Raw genomic sequence first — 13,789 nt, forward strand, 5'->3', positions numbered from 1 at the left:
AGGAGAGAACAATGAAAATTCCCAGCCGGCTTTGTTGTCAGCTGGGAAATGAGTGCCAGAGGGCAGCGCGGGCCTTTCTGGGTGCTGGCCATGCCCTCTGTATGTCACATCACATGCAAAGGGCCTGGCTGGCACACATGAGGGGCCACCAGGGAGGGGGCAAACATGAGCCCATTCTCCCCTAGCTACGTGCCTGCAGGTCATCTCTTGAGGCTAAAGTCAAATAAAAATGAGAACAGCCTTTAGTCGCTGAATCCAACCAAACCTCTTTCCCCTCCTACACTGCCTGATAGGCACAACTGAATGTATTCAGTGTCAGAGTGAATGCAACTTGCCTGCCTTTGCACTCTGCCCCACGCCAGTTGATATATTGTAGTTGAGGGTGATTAATAAATTGTTACATTTTAATTCTATCCTTCTTCAAAGGAACTCAAGTATGCCCCTGTCCATTCAAAGGACAGGGGCCTATCCTTCTTCAAAGGAACTCATGCATTCCCCTGTCCATTTTATTCTCACGACAGCCCTACAAGGCAGGCTAGACTGAGAGAGAGTCCAGGGTTACCCAGTGAGTTTCATGGAGCTTTTTGTTGTTTCTGCACTTACATATCTTCTCTTTGCCTGTGGAGTTGCCAACTTTTCTTGCTGGTGCTGTACCCCTGCCTTTAACATCCATCTTGAAACAGGCATTTTTTAAAACAGAAAATATAGCTTTCCCCACTATTTACCAACTTGCTTTCCATGTGAAACTGAAGCCATAACTGGATATTAATCGGAGGGTCACATGGTTGACTCTGATCTGTGTCTCTCGTTCCCATGTCTCCTCAGTAAAAGAAATGCATCACATGATGTCATACTCTGTACACATTTCTTGATGTCTGTACACGTGTACACATTTTTGTGTGGATGACTGTATATGTGTTTGTTTTTAAAATGTACCTCGGTTCAGGGTCCTTGAAATACAGGATACAAGTCCTAGCTGGACATTATGTTGTACAAGTGTACAGATGTCTGTACAATGATACATGTGAATGATTTTATGTGAATGATTGTACCTCTGTGTGTTTTCAAATGCTCCTCAAATGCATGGTACAGAGAGCAAGTCTGCTGCTGTACCTGTGTTCAGTATAATGTGTGAATAACTATACTTCTGTACAGTCCTGTGAAGCTGTGCCTGTATACACTGTACATTTGTATGACTGTTGAATATAACATGTAGACAGGGCTTAAGAGAGACAGACACAGCATATCAAAGGCCCTGATTTAAGAGTGCAACATTTTGTTGTTTGTTGTATAACTTTGTATTGATGTTTATCATTTTAATGCTTTTATTTAAACTGCTTTGGGAGGTTTGGCTGAAAAGCAGTCTATAAATGAAAAAGATAAATAAGGGAATTTTTTTTTTTAAGGAAATAAATAAGGGAATGATCGGAACAAACAAGGGAATGATTCGTCTCTGAAAGGAGCAGCATTTGTCCAATAAGATTTTCTTCACCTTATTTTCAATTCTTATATCAAGCCCTGAAATAAATATAAATATATATTCCTCGGTTCCATCTTTGCATCTGCCCTGCCAAAGATTCAGGAGGCTTTAAAGAGCAAGCAAGTTCCACAGCTGCAATCCTTGAGAGTCAATACTGAGTTCCAGTGTTTAGATTTATTTTGTCATGGCAGTTAAGTTAATGGCTGTTCGCAGCCTGCTGCTGCTGTGATGGGAGCTGTCTCCTGACACAGGACCCTTCGTATCGCCCGTCTGTCTGCATGTAACCAAAGGCTGGTCACTGATACTATAGCTGCTCTCTCTTCTGCATACTGGGAAATCTACTTCCCCCTCCCACTACATGAGCAAACCACCTGCCCCTGATCTTGATTAATGGCAATTATGCATTATGAGTTTCTGGGCAGTTTCCAATGGGATAATGGACTTTGACTATCTCCAGGGTCTTGGGGAGCAGGAATGCAAAATGCCTTGACAAACACTTACTAAAGACATCTCCTGGTGGTCCTGAAAAGAGTTTCCAAGTGAGGGGAACCAAAGAGTGGAAGATTTCAAGTAGTTTGGCCATGGCCCTGCAGTCAACCCTTTAACTGCAGGGGCAGGCAGTAAACAAGCTGCATGTGAGGCTCTTTCCCACTCAACTCTGCTCGCCCTGGCTGCCTCATTTGGCCCCTGCTCCCCCGCCATGTTAATGCTCAACTAGAGCAACTTCAGCCACATTTTGACTGAGTACAGCTTGCAATGAAGATTGCAGAGCAGACCAGAGCAGTCAGTGAAGCACAAGTTAGTCTCAAGGCCAGATGTGGAGCTCATCACAGCAATCACCAAGAAATATTACAAACACAAACACACACACACACACAGCTGCCACTGTTCATTTCTTGCCACAACACTATCTCACGAACAAAACAAACCACAACTCAAGGCTCACAGGCTGATCAATCTCCCAGTTCTCCAACCCAGGTGAATGAGCCACCTGCGCACCTGGGGTTAACGTGACAGCGAGGCTGGGAAGGCAAAATGAGGCAGCCAGGATGCAGAGGGGTGAGTGGGAATGAGTCTCACCTGCGGCTTGTTTATTGCCTCCCACTGCTCCATCCGTACAGGTCACTGCTGCTTATGCCAGTTGTAAAGAAGTGACATTCCAACATGTGGGACCAAGGGTAAAGGCTGTGGTTTGAAAGCATATCATGGAGCACCCTTGCTGAAACTAAGAGGGTCTGGGTCTGGACCATGCCTGGATAGTATACTAACCGAAAACCCCAAATACACCCAAGCCTGACCTAAACAGTGCCTGAAGCAGCATGGTGTGTCACCACCCCTACGATCTCTCCTTACATGACAGTAGAGCTGCCATGTGCTGTTCAGGCTCCTCCTTCTCCTCCCTCTGATCTCATCCTGCTCTCTGCCTTTGAAAAAACAAAGGGCAGGGAATAGGGCAGCAGAAGTGTGGGGGGAGTCTACCCTTCTTGCTGCTCTATTTCCCACCCCATGCCTTTTCAAAGGCAAGGAGTGGGAGGAGATTAGCAAAAAGAGAAGGAGGAGCCTGAGCCAGTTCTAGCAGCTTGAGTGGGGGTGGGGAGGCCTCTGCCAATCCACCTACTAGGGCAGACACCTCACCACACCTCACTGGTGAGCCGGTCCTGGGTACACCTTGAGCTTTAGTCAAGATATGGTGGGTCTAAATCAGGAAGTCAACTCATTAAAAAAACTGAGTTGAGGTCAAATGCATCAGTATCTGGTATCACTCTGGTTCCAACATTAACTTTTAAAAGTGGTTTGGTAACATTTTGAACTAATTTAGATAACATGTTGTGCAATGACACTTTCGCTCTATAAAATGAATACAAATATGATGGAACCCAAGAAAAAATGTCATTTTGAAAATTGTTCATTTTTGAATTTTTAAAGTTTCCTCCCAAAGTCGATTTTTAAAAAGTTTTCCCCCAAAACCAAATACACACAACAGGATAAAAACAAGAGAATAAAACAAGAATCATACAGCTGAAAGCTGAGTGCCTGATTATTGAACCATTTTCAATAACACTTGTGTGTTATGGGCTATGTTCCAGATTATGTTCAAGATAACCCGGAGATTTTAGGTTTGGGTTTAGTTCCAGTTTGGGTGAGAGGGACACTTTCTAATGTTCCCCTTAGGGTATGGAGGTGCTTTGGGAAAAGCATCTGCATGCTTGAATGCAGAAGGTTCCAATTCCCTCCCTGACAGTGTTCCCTCTAACAGGGATTCCCAGATGTTGTTGACTACAACTCTCAGAATCCCCAAGCAAAAGCCACTGCAGCTGGGGAATTCTGGGAGTTGCAGTCAACAACATCTGGAAATCCCTGTTAGAGGGAACACTGCCCCCTGGCATCTCCAGGATAGGATTGACTCCTGCCTGCAGCCTTGGAGAAGATGCTGCCAGTCTGTGTAGACTATAGTGCAATAGATGGACCAATGATCTGACTCAGTATATGGCAGCTTCCTATGTTCCTAACTAGTTTTTGGGTTCTGGTGCAGTTTGACACCCTGATACAAATGTACTAACTAAATAATGAATGGACACTGCCTTTTGTTCAGGACTCAGTTGCTGATCCCATCTCCCGATTCCAGAAACCACATGAATATACCTTTGGCCCACATGGTCTCTAGCACCTAGTGACAAAGATTAGATGTAACCAACAAGATCCCTGTAAACAACCACAGATTTTAAATACACAATTTGAAAAGTACTACTATAAGGACTGAATTGGAGCATGAAGGAATCCTCCAGTAATTCATAGGCTTTATTAAGATGGAAACAATGGACCGGGTCTCATGATCCGTGAGACCCAGTTTGGGGCGGTGAGCGGGAAGGGAGCCCTAGGTGGCCGGATCGGCCGCCCACACGATTGCCGGCTCCGAGATGGAGCCGGCGGGGGCTGGGGAGCTCAGGGCATACTGGGGAGACCCCCGGAGCCAAGAGGTGGATTTTTGCCTCCCCTCTGGGGGTCTACTCATGAGTAGGCACGGTGCGAAGCCGCCCCGTGGCTACTCACAACCCAGAAAACCAGGTTTGCGGAGCGCTTGCTCCGCACACCTGGTTTTTGACCAGGGGTTCACGAGCGGGTTACCCACTCTAGAATCACTGGGCTCGTAGCCGAGCCCGGTGGTTCTCATGAATAGCAAAAATCGGGCTAGGCTCTCCTAGCCCGATTTTTGCTAATCGTGTGAATAGCCCCAATGTAAATTCAGCTTTTTCTACAGAATCCCTATGCAACCTTATATTGAAGGGGAAATTTCAAAGGCAAGACATAGTGCACTGGGGCTAGCCTATGGAAAACACTGCCCCAACAACTGCTCCCTTCTGAGCATTTTATCCCTTCCTTACATGTCAGAGTTTTCACTGCAACTGCATCTGAGGCCATTTTGTTTTAGGGCACAGAAGACCCTTCTGGAGCATTGACATCTATGAATGTTGGATTGATCAAGTGCCCTCCAACTCCCTGGGATTCCACCCCAAGCCCAGGGGGGTGGGGGTTTAAGCTCTGTCGATAAGTGGATGGTGGCAGCGGCAGCCTTTAGAACCTACCAAAAAATTACAGGAACATTTGAGGAGAAGCCTTGCTCAGAGGTGATGATTCAGCATTTTTCTTCCCTTCATGTGAGCTTGCTCTGAGGCAAAGGCTTGTAATTCGCTACATCCTCAAAATCCCCATAGGATCCTATGGGGGTTTGGGGAAAAGGTAAAAAAAAATCTGTTTCATGCACGTCCGTAATATGTGATTCACCTTCACAACTCTGTATCTTGTTACAGTCAAGACACATACTTTAATGTTAATAGTTATTGAAGCTTTTCTATTTTCACTGTCTACCACAAATGTGCCCGAGAGAGTGATCTAGTGATACTTATTTAAATGGGCCCTGGTTTTGTGTTTAATTACTGTGACACAATTCAGGAGTAATTGCTGATCCTTCACAATAGGAATATGCTGAGACATAAGCAACTCAGAGGGTGGAGCCACCACATGGGAGAAATAGCAAGAGAAAGCAAGTTTGGACAAGATGCAGCAGGACCTTAAAAATCTCCAAGCATTGGCGCATCACGTAGTCCCTGTGCCTTCATAAAGGCTTTTTTTTTTTTTTGAGCGGGGGGGAGCCTTCTTTATCCTCTTTGCAGTCCTATAATCATCATTTTCTCTCAAGATACATTGGAACTATAATTCTATGAGCCCTTTCTCAGTCAGTCATCCTTTATTGCGGTCATAGACCAATACTTAGTAAAACATACATACTTACAAAAAACTCAGCATAATAAATCAAACAGATTGTAACGCAATACTGACAGGTTAAAATTAAGACAGTTGTGGTGAACTCCAGATAGATCTTACTGAAAGCCAAAGAGAGCAGAGCACCCTCCATTACAATCATAAAACAAGAATCACGGAAAAAAGAAAGCAAAACATTATTGAAAACCTAAGCGGATGTTGCAAATGATATAACAGTACCTTGGCATTTTGCTAATTAGGTCGTCATCAAGACTGGACAGTAAATACTTCAAATAGAAGTCATCCAAATGCCCAGGAAAACGTTGCAGCAAAGGGGACACTAGTCTTAAGCGGGCGTCCCTATAGAAATCACAGTATAAAATGGCATGCGCACTTGTCTCCACTTGACCAGACCCGCAAGGGCAAAGTCGAGCAGAGAAAGGGGTACTGTACCTTTAAATCTTCCCTCCATAACAGCAGATGGAAGCACATTTAGACGGACGAGCATGAGCCCTTTCACATGAGCAGTGAGAAAGGGCAAGAGGGCTAACAGGGAGGAAGCCCTAAAGAGCTTACCTCCCCACAGACAACCTGGTGTTGCCATCTGGGGATTTGTCTGGCAGAAGACGATTTCCTGCTGCTGTCAGTAGCTCTGAGGGCTGGGGTACCAGGATGTGTCCCCCCACACACACACACACGAGTTCCAATAATGCACCATGTGAGTGTGCAGTGAATTATGAAGACCCCCCTCCCCTCTCTGGAGCTAGCTAGGATCCCTGCAATCTGCAAGCAGATGATCTCAGAAAACGGCGTAGGGAGAGTGCTCGCTCTCCTAACCTTGTTTTGGAGGATGGCTCTGTAGGTGGGTTTGCTGTTGCGGTGCTGCTGGGATCAGGCCCAATCCTGGCAGTATACACACACACACACACACACACACACACACACACACACGTGCAAAAACAGGCTGGGCTTCCTTAGCCCAGTTTTGCACACGCATGTGAATAGCTTCTATGTCTTAACATAAAAAAGCAGTTGACAGTTAGCAATGACAACACTCTGGCCTAGTTATTTAGCCACTCATGCTTCATTGTACATTTGAAATAAGCCCTGCCAGCATGGACATTTCACGAGACTTACTGTCTATTGCGAGTTCTTCCGCTTAAGTTCATCGGTTACCTTGGCCTAAATCTGGTAGCAGTGGTGGAAGAAAGGGAACATGTTTCCTATCTCCATAAATATAATGAAATAAGCTTACTACCTATCACGAGATTGCCTGCCAATGGGTCACACCTTGCTGCAGTTAAGATGCAACTTCAGGGGTGGGACTGTAGCTCAGTGGCAGAGCGTCTGCTTTGCATGCAGATTGCAGAAGGTCTCAGGTTCAATCCCTGGCATCTCCAGGCAGGGCTGGGGAAGTCTTTGGCCTGAAACCTTGGAGAGAATCTCTGCCAGTCAGCACAGACAAGCCTGAAGAAGAAGAAGAAGGGTCAATGGTCTGACTCAGGAGATGCCAGCTTCATATGCTCAGATTTATACTTTACCCTACAGGTGCCCAAGATCAAGACATGGGAGAGGAGCTTTCTGCATTTCCCTTAGCCTCAGAAACAAGAAATTACTTTTTTTTTTTTAACCTAAGCAGAATGAGCATGGCCAGGGAAGCTGATGAGGCCAGTTTAAATTTAACCATAACTTAGAGGCGGAAGACATGCTCTACAAGCAGAAGTCCCGGGTTCAATCCTTGATATCTCCGGGTAGCTCTGGAGAGCCACTCCCGTCTGTGCACTGCACTAGGTGGGCCTGTGGGTTGATGCAGTATAAGGCAGCATCATACGGTCAACAGATGGCCAAACCTGACATCTAATTCATGCCAGCTGAACACCATGCCCAGCACTCACGTGCGTCTCAGTCATGGTTTGGCTCTTTAAAACCTTTGGAAGATTTTGCAGGGCGGGTGGTAATTGAAAGATCTTCACACCTGTTCACAGGGCAAGTTCAGAGCATTGGGCTAAGCCCTTGTGCATCAAAGCACATTGCTCTCAAGCACTGCATGTTACAGATCCTCCAGCCGGCTCCAGGACATGCCACGGATGCTTCTGTGCCTATGCAGAGCCATGCTCTGCATACTAAGCCTCAGCGTAACCCAATCGCAGGAGACAATGCCCTGCTGGTCCCCATACCAACAGCATGCCAGTCATTGCAGGCCTTGGAGCTGGGCTTTGCTCTCTCCACAGCTAATCCACGCTGATCCGCAGCAAATGAGAAATGGCAGGCTGAGGATGGCAAGAGTGGGTGCAAAAATAAGACTGGCACGGGAAAGTGAAGAACGCTCTCTGGAAAACAAGACTGCTTGGTCAGTTGCCTGCTTATTTAGCAACCCCAAGGTTTTCCTGTGTCACCAAATGCAATTCAACCACTTGATGCCGCTAAAGACATTTTGAGACCTGAAGCAGAAAATCCAGCTGTTTGCAACCCATGAGTTTCAAGGATTAGGGCAGTGGTTCCCAACCTGGATTCCTCCAGATGCTGCTGAACCCCAACTCCCAGATTCCCCAGCCACAATACATTGTAGTTAAAGGCAGGATGTCTCTGAGTACCAGTTGCAGGGGAGTAACAGCAGGAGAGAGGGCATGCCCTCAACTCCTGCCTATGGCTTCCAGCGGCTTCTGGTGGGCCACTGTGCGAAACAGGATGCTGGACTAGATGGGCCTTGGGCCTGATCCAGCAGGGCTGTTCTTATGTTCTTAAGTTGGGGATGCTGGGAGTTGGAGTTCAGCAACATTTGGAGGAACCCACTGGATTAGGGACTTCATGTCTTGCACACTTGGCTGATACCCTGCATGTTGGCTAAACCAAAACAAGCAACAAAACATGTGAACCTTACAAGACCAGCAACCCCCGTTTGTGAGCTCATACCCTAACCCCTTCCTATCTAGTCCTCCCATTGCATACAGTATGGACTGACGAGGGATGAGTAGGAGACTGACACAGGATGGAGTTCACAGACACACGGAGACTGTGGGAACTTGGATATATACCCAATGCCCATCTGTCACTCTTTATACCTACCATCCAGGCACACCATTACGTCAACCAGAGTTGGCATTGGGTTGTGGGATCTCTGAGGCCTTGACCATTTTTCTTTGGATCATGGAGCCAGCCCCAAAATTTGGGAGCCAGATAATGGACACTTAACAAAATTACCAGACTTAGTGATAGATCATGAGGGAGGAGGAGAGGAAATTGGATTCTCTTGGTTTCCTGATACGAGAAACCTACTTAGAACAAAAACAGGGCTGCCTTGGAGAGATAAAGATTTTATTAAATAACTGCCCCTGAATATCCTACTCCACAGTAAATTTCTAGGTGCCATGGCTTCCTGGCACCTGGGATTTGCAAGCCCTGCCCTACATCTGGGCCACTGAACTGCCATGTAATGCAAGTGCACGCTGCCTCCACTGCCAGATGAAGCTAAACTGGACAAATCCTCTTCCTTCGGTTCCATGCTTGGAATCATTAAGAAGGGGATTGAAAACAAAACTACTAATATTATAAGGGCATAAAACCGCTAATATTATAATGCCCTTATACACAACAATGATGCGGCCACATTTGGAGTACTGCGAGCAGTTCTGGACACCATATCTTAAGGAGGACACTGGAAAACTGGAGAAGGTACAGAAAACGGCAACCAAGATGATCAAGGAATATAGGAGATGATCAGTACCGTCCTTATGAGGTAATGCTACAACACCAGGGGCTTTTTCATTTAGAAAAAAAGACGACTGAGGAAAGACATGATAGAGGTCAACAAAATCATGCATGGTGTGTAGAAAGCTGATAGAGAGAAATTTTTCTCTCTCTCATATAACTCTAGAAACAGGGGTCATCCCATGAAATTACCAAGAAATTTAGGACCGACAAAAGGAAGCATTTTTTAACACAACACATAAATTAAACTATAGAATTCTCTGCCACAGGATATGGTAACAGCCAAAAGCCTGGATGGCTTTAAGAAGGGTTTAGATAAATTCATGGAGGTGTCAATAGCTACTAGTCTGAGGGCTATAGGCCATCTCCAGCCTAAGAGGCAAGATGTCTCTAAATTCCAGTTGCAAGGGAGCAACAGCAGAAGAGAGAGCATGCCCTCGTCTCTTCCCTGTGGGCTTCCCAGAGGCATCTGGTGGGCCATTGGACAGGATGTTGGACTAGATAAGCCTTGGGCCTGATCCAGCTGGGCTGTTCTTATGTAACTGGACAGTAGATAGATACTCCTTCAGTGCCACGGCTGTCTGTGGGCTGAAAAACTGAAGAAATATCCACTGCTGCTACATCTGTACACTCACATCACACGACATCATATCTCCAGGAGTCAGCTGAGAGAGACTCTTGCCTGTAACATTGGAGAAGCTGCTGCCAATCTGCATAGACAATACTGAGCTAAACGGACCAGTGGTCCGACTTGGTATAAGGCAGCTTCCTGTGTTCAAAGGCCAACCAATGAGTCTGATGGCCACTAGATCACAATAAATTTCACGTGTCATAGCAAACTGCTTCCAGACTGAATAACTCCAGAGATACTTGATGGATTATATGCTCGGAGGTCTGTGAAGGCACCTGGCACAAACATATAGGGAACTTTAGCTACATCCAAGACCTATGCACTATGGAGCATTATGACACTACATGGTGCCAGGAAACCTTTGTTGCTGCTGCTGATCCAGCATGAATGAAATAGGTCCTCTTCTGCTCCCATGGTGAGGCAAGCGGTCACTGCTGGGCACAGTCCTCCCCAGGAAGGTCATGGCAGGCATCAGCAGTGGGCCCCCAAGGGTGCTGAGCTCTTGGCAGATGCCCAGGAGAGTCTGTGGCTCTGGCAATAGCAAAACAGGGAATGGACAGGGCTTAAAAAAATGTATCTTGTGCAATACAACTTTCACAACCTTTAGGCCCACTCCCTGCTCCCAGATTCTGCCGCTCCAATACAACGGATGTGGCTCTCCTATATTCCATTCATACGCAACAGCCAGATCTTTCTCTCTCAGTCTGCAATCTATAACATGGGAGACATAAGTGTTGCAGTGAAAGCACGCCTGGGCTCAATGGATGGAACAAATGAAAGCACTGTTTTGTAAAAGAGAAGCACTACTGCCACCTGCTGGAAATGAAATGCATAATATTTTGATATCTATGCACACACTTGCCTTTGAAGCAGTAGGCAGATAGCAAGATCAGCACAGAAATTCAGAGTTTAGACCAGAACTTTTCCATGTTTTCCTCAGAATCTGCCCTATGTCAGGAAAAACTTTCAGAGACCCCCAAAAGACCATTTAAAAATAGTCTTATTACTGCTGCTGTGATTGGCTGATATACTGTGCGAAGCCCCGTGTGCGTTGTAATGCAACATGCATGAATTGCTCAAGTGTGCTTTTGCACAACAGTTCAGCTCTTTTACAATAGCTGTACTATCATGCAACTACATTTGCCTAAGACCGCACTTGCACAACTGCACTGTGTGTTACAACACACACGGAACTTTGTGCAGCGTGTCAGCCAATGTTGTGATTGTATTGCTCCTGCTGCTAGCGTGTTGTTTTATCTTAGATATTCTCAACTCTTCCTATCTGTTTGTTAGCCATCCTGAGAACATCCGGCTAAAGAGTGAGATATAATTTTCAAATCAATTAAAAAAAAAAGATAAAAATATGGAAGGCCAGGTCAGATAGCAATAGTGGAGCACCCCAAGCCAACAGGGGTATGTATATTTATTTATCGTAAATTTTTATACCATCTTTCATTAAAACAATCTCAAGGCAGTTTACAACACATTTAAAATCACCTTGATAAAGTTTTCAAGCAACCTACTGTTCATAAGAACATAAGAACAGCCCTGCTGGATCAGGCCCATGGCCCATCATAACAGCATAAGAACAGCCCTGCTGGATCAGGCCCATGGCCCATCTAGTCCAGCATTCTGTTTCACACAGTGGCCCACCAGATGCCTTCTGTCTATCTACTCTACACCAGAAGTTCCCATCCTTGGGTCTCCAGATGTTACTTGATTACCTCTTGCATCATCTGCAGCCACTTGCCCAAAGCAGAGGGATGATGGGAGTTGCAGTCCAACAGCTGGAGAGGCAAGGCTGGGAACACCTGCCGTGCACCATACAGTAAAGAAATGAGTACCAGACTCTGAGGCAGATTCTGCTTCAAGCGCTGGGCCAAAGAATACACCCATCATATTATATACACAAAGTCATCATTACCAATGGGAGAAGACCCAAGAAGTAGTGCATCACAGGCTGTGTCCCTTGAAATGTCCCCGATTTCATCTTACTAGCAAAAAAAGCAATGTGGAGTTGGCCCACAAAAATAGGCAGGTAAGGAACATAGGAAGCTGCCATATACTGAGTTGGTCCATGTAGCTCAGTATTGTCTACACAGACTGGCAGCGGCTACTCAAAAGGTTGCAGGCAGGAATCTCTCTCAGCCCTATCTTGGAAATGCTGCCAGGGAGGGAACTCGGAACCATGGAAATGGAGTTCCAATTGCAGATGGAACTCCAGTTCATTTAAAAGAAAGGGATTACCAATTCATTAATTTTTCTGTTTTTATCACCATGGCAAGGTGGGAGAGGTGCCATTTGGATTTGCTGCCTCAGACACCAACATGCCTCTGGCTACTTCTGAGAGCAAAGTCACTCAGCTAAAGTAAAACTCTGTTTTGCTAAGTAAGCAACAAGCTTTGAGAGTGTTCAGCTCAGCACATGGAAGGAGACCTTGCCACTCACCAACTCTGTGTCCATCATTCTATGTACAGGAGAGCTCTTTTTAAAACGGAAAATGAAAGGTCTCCTGAAATGATGCTAACACCGAACTCTCAGGTGTCCATACTGTTTGTATCCAATTAAGGGGGAGAACAGAAACAAGAAGGGCATGTTTGACTAGATGGGGCCTGTCACAAGACACAACATTCCAACCATTCTCTGGAACCAACTGCATGAGCAATGCAGAAGATATTTCGGTTCAGACGAGAAGCAAACAGAGCGGCTATCCAAGATGGCATAAAAGGGAAAGAGGAAATGATGACTCATCACATCATCAATAGTACCTAGGGAGCCAGTTCAGACTATATATTCCCCAACACACACAGAGACACACCACAGGCCACGTGATTAAGAAGAGGGACATGCCCTTTCTGAAACCTTTCTGGGACATCCTGATATCCTCCCAGCATCTGAACTGCCACTCTATGGGAGGAGAGCTGGTCTTCTGGTAGCAAGTATGAATTGTTGCCTTTGATAAGCAGAGTCCACCCTGGTTGCATATGAATGGGAGACTACATGTGTGCGTGCAGTAAGAGCACTCTCCTGCTAACTGGGCAAAGAGGTACCTTTTTAGCATGGTGGTTCTCTTTATTTAGCAGGGGGAGAGTAACTGGCCCTGTCCACCCCCAGCACAGTACTTCCCGTGACTGTTGTTGGTGTCTATCTTGATGTTTCTTTTTAGAATGTGAGCCCTTTGGGGACAGGGACCCATCTTATTTATTTATTATTTCTCTATGTAAACTGCTTTGGAAACTTTTGTTGAAAAGCAGTATATAAATATTTGTTATTGTTGTTGATATTCCCCTTAGGTGATAGGGGGTGCTCTGGAAAGAGCACCTGCACGCTTGCATGAAGAAGGTTCCAAATTCCCTCCTTGGCATCTCCAAGATAGGGCTGAGAGAGATTCCTGCCTGCAACCTTGGAGAAGCCGCTGCCAGTCTGTGTAGACTATACTGAGCTAGATGGACCAATGGTCTGACTCAGTATATGGCAGCCTTCTGTGTTCCTATGTTCTATGTACGTGTGACGCAAATACTAGAGTCACCTCTAGAGATTCAGACAAACCTCTCCTTCAACACACAATAAAGGAACACACCAGGAGGATGCCAGGACATCTGGGAAAGACATCAGAATAAGAATGCTCCTAGCACATCCCATTCTTAATCACATGGGCTGCTTTCTGAAGGGAGCAAGGGAATTTCATTTGATTCAGCCCAGGATCTGCT

General features: G+C 45.8%; 1 protein-coding gene across 3 annotated transcripts in view; it reads right to left on the reverse strand.

The window, feature by feature from the left end:
• The window catches only part of LOC128323006 (uncharacterized), a 72,614-nt gene that overhangs the window by 56,385 nt on the left and 2,440 nt on the right, over window positions 1-13,789 (reverse strand). For 2 of the 3 annotated variants that reach the window (XM_053245466.1, XM_053245467.1), the window contains exon 2: window positions 10,439-10,610. The exons of the other annotated variant lie outside the window; for it this stretch is intronic. In XM_053245466.1, the coding sequence (XP_053101441.1) occupies window positions 10,439-10,610 (172 nt within the window). The remainder of the gene's footprint in view (window positions 1-10,438; window positions 10,611-13,789) is intronic. 3 annotated transcript variants of the gene reach the window in all.

The sequence above is a fragment of the Hemicordylus capensis genome, chromosome 4 (genome assembly GCF_027244095.1).
Source record: "Hemicordylus capensis ecotype Gifberg chromosome 4, rHemCap1.1.pri, whole genome shotgun sequence".
Taxonomy (NCBI): Eukaryota; Metazoa; Chordata; class Lepidosauria; order Squamata; family Cordylidae; genus Hemicordylus; species Hemicordylus capensis.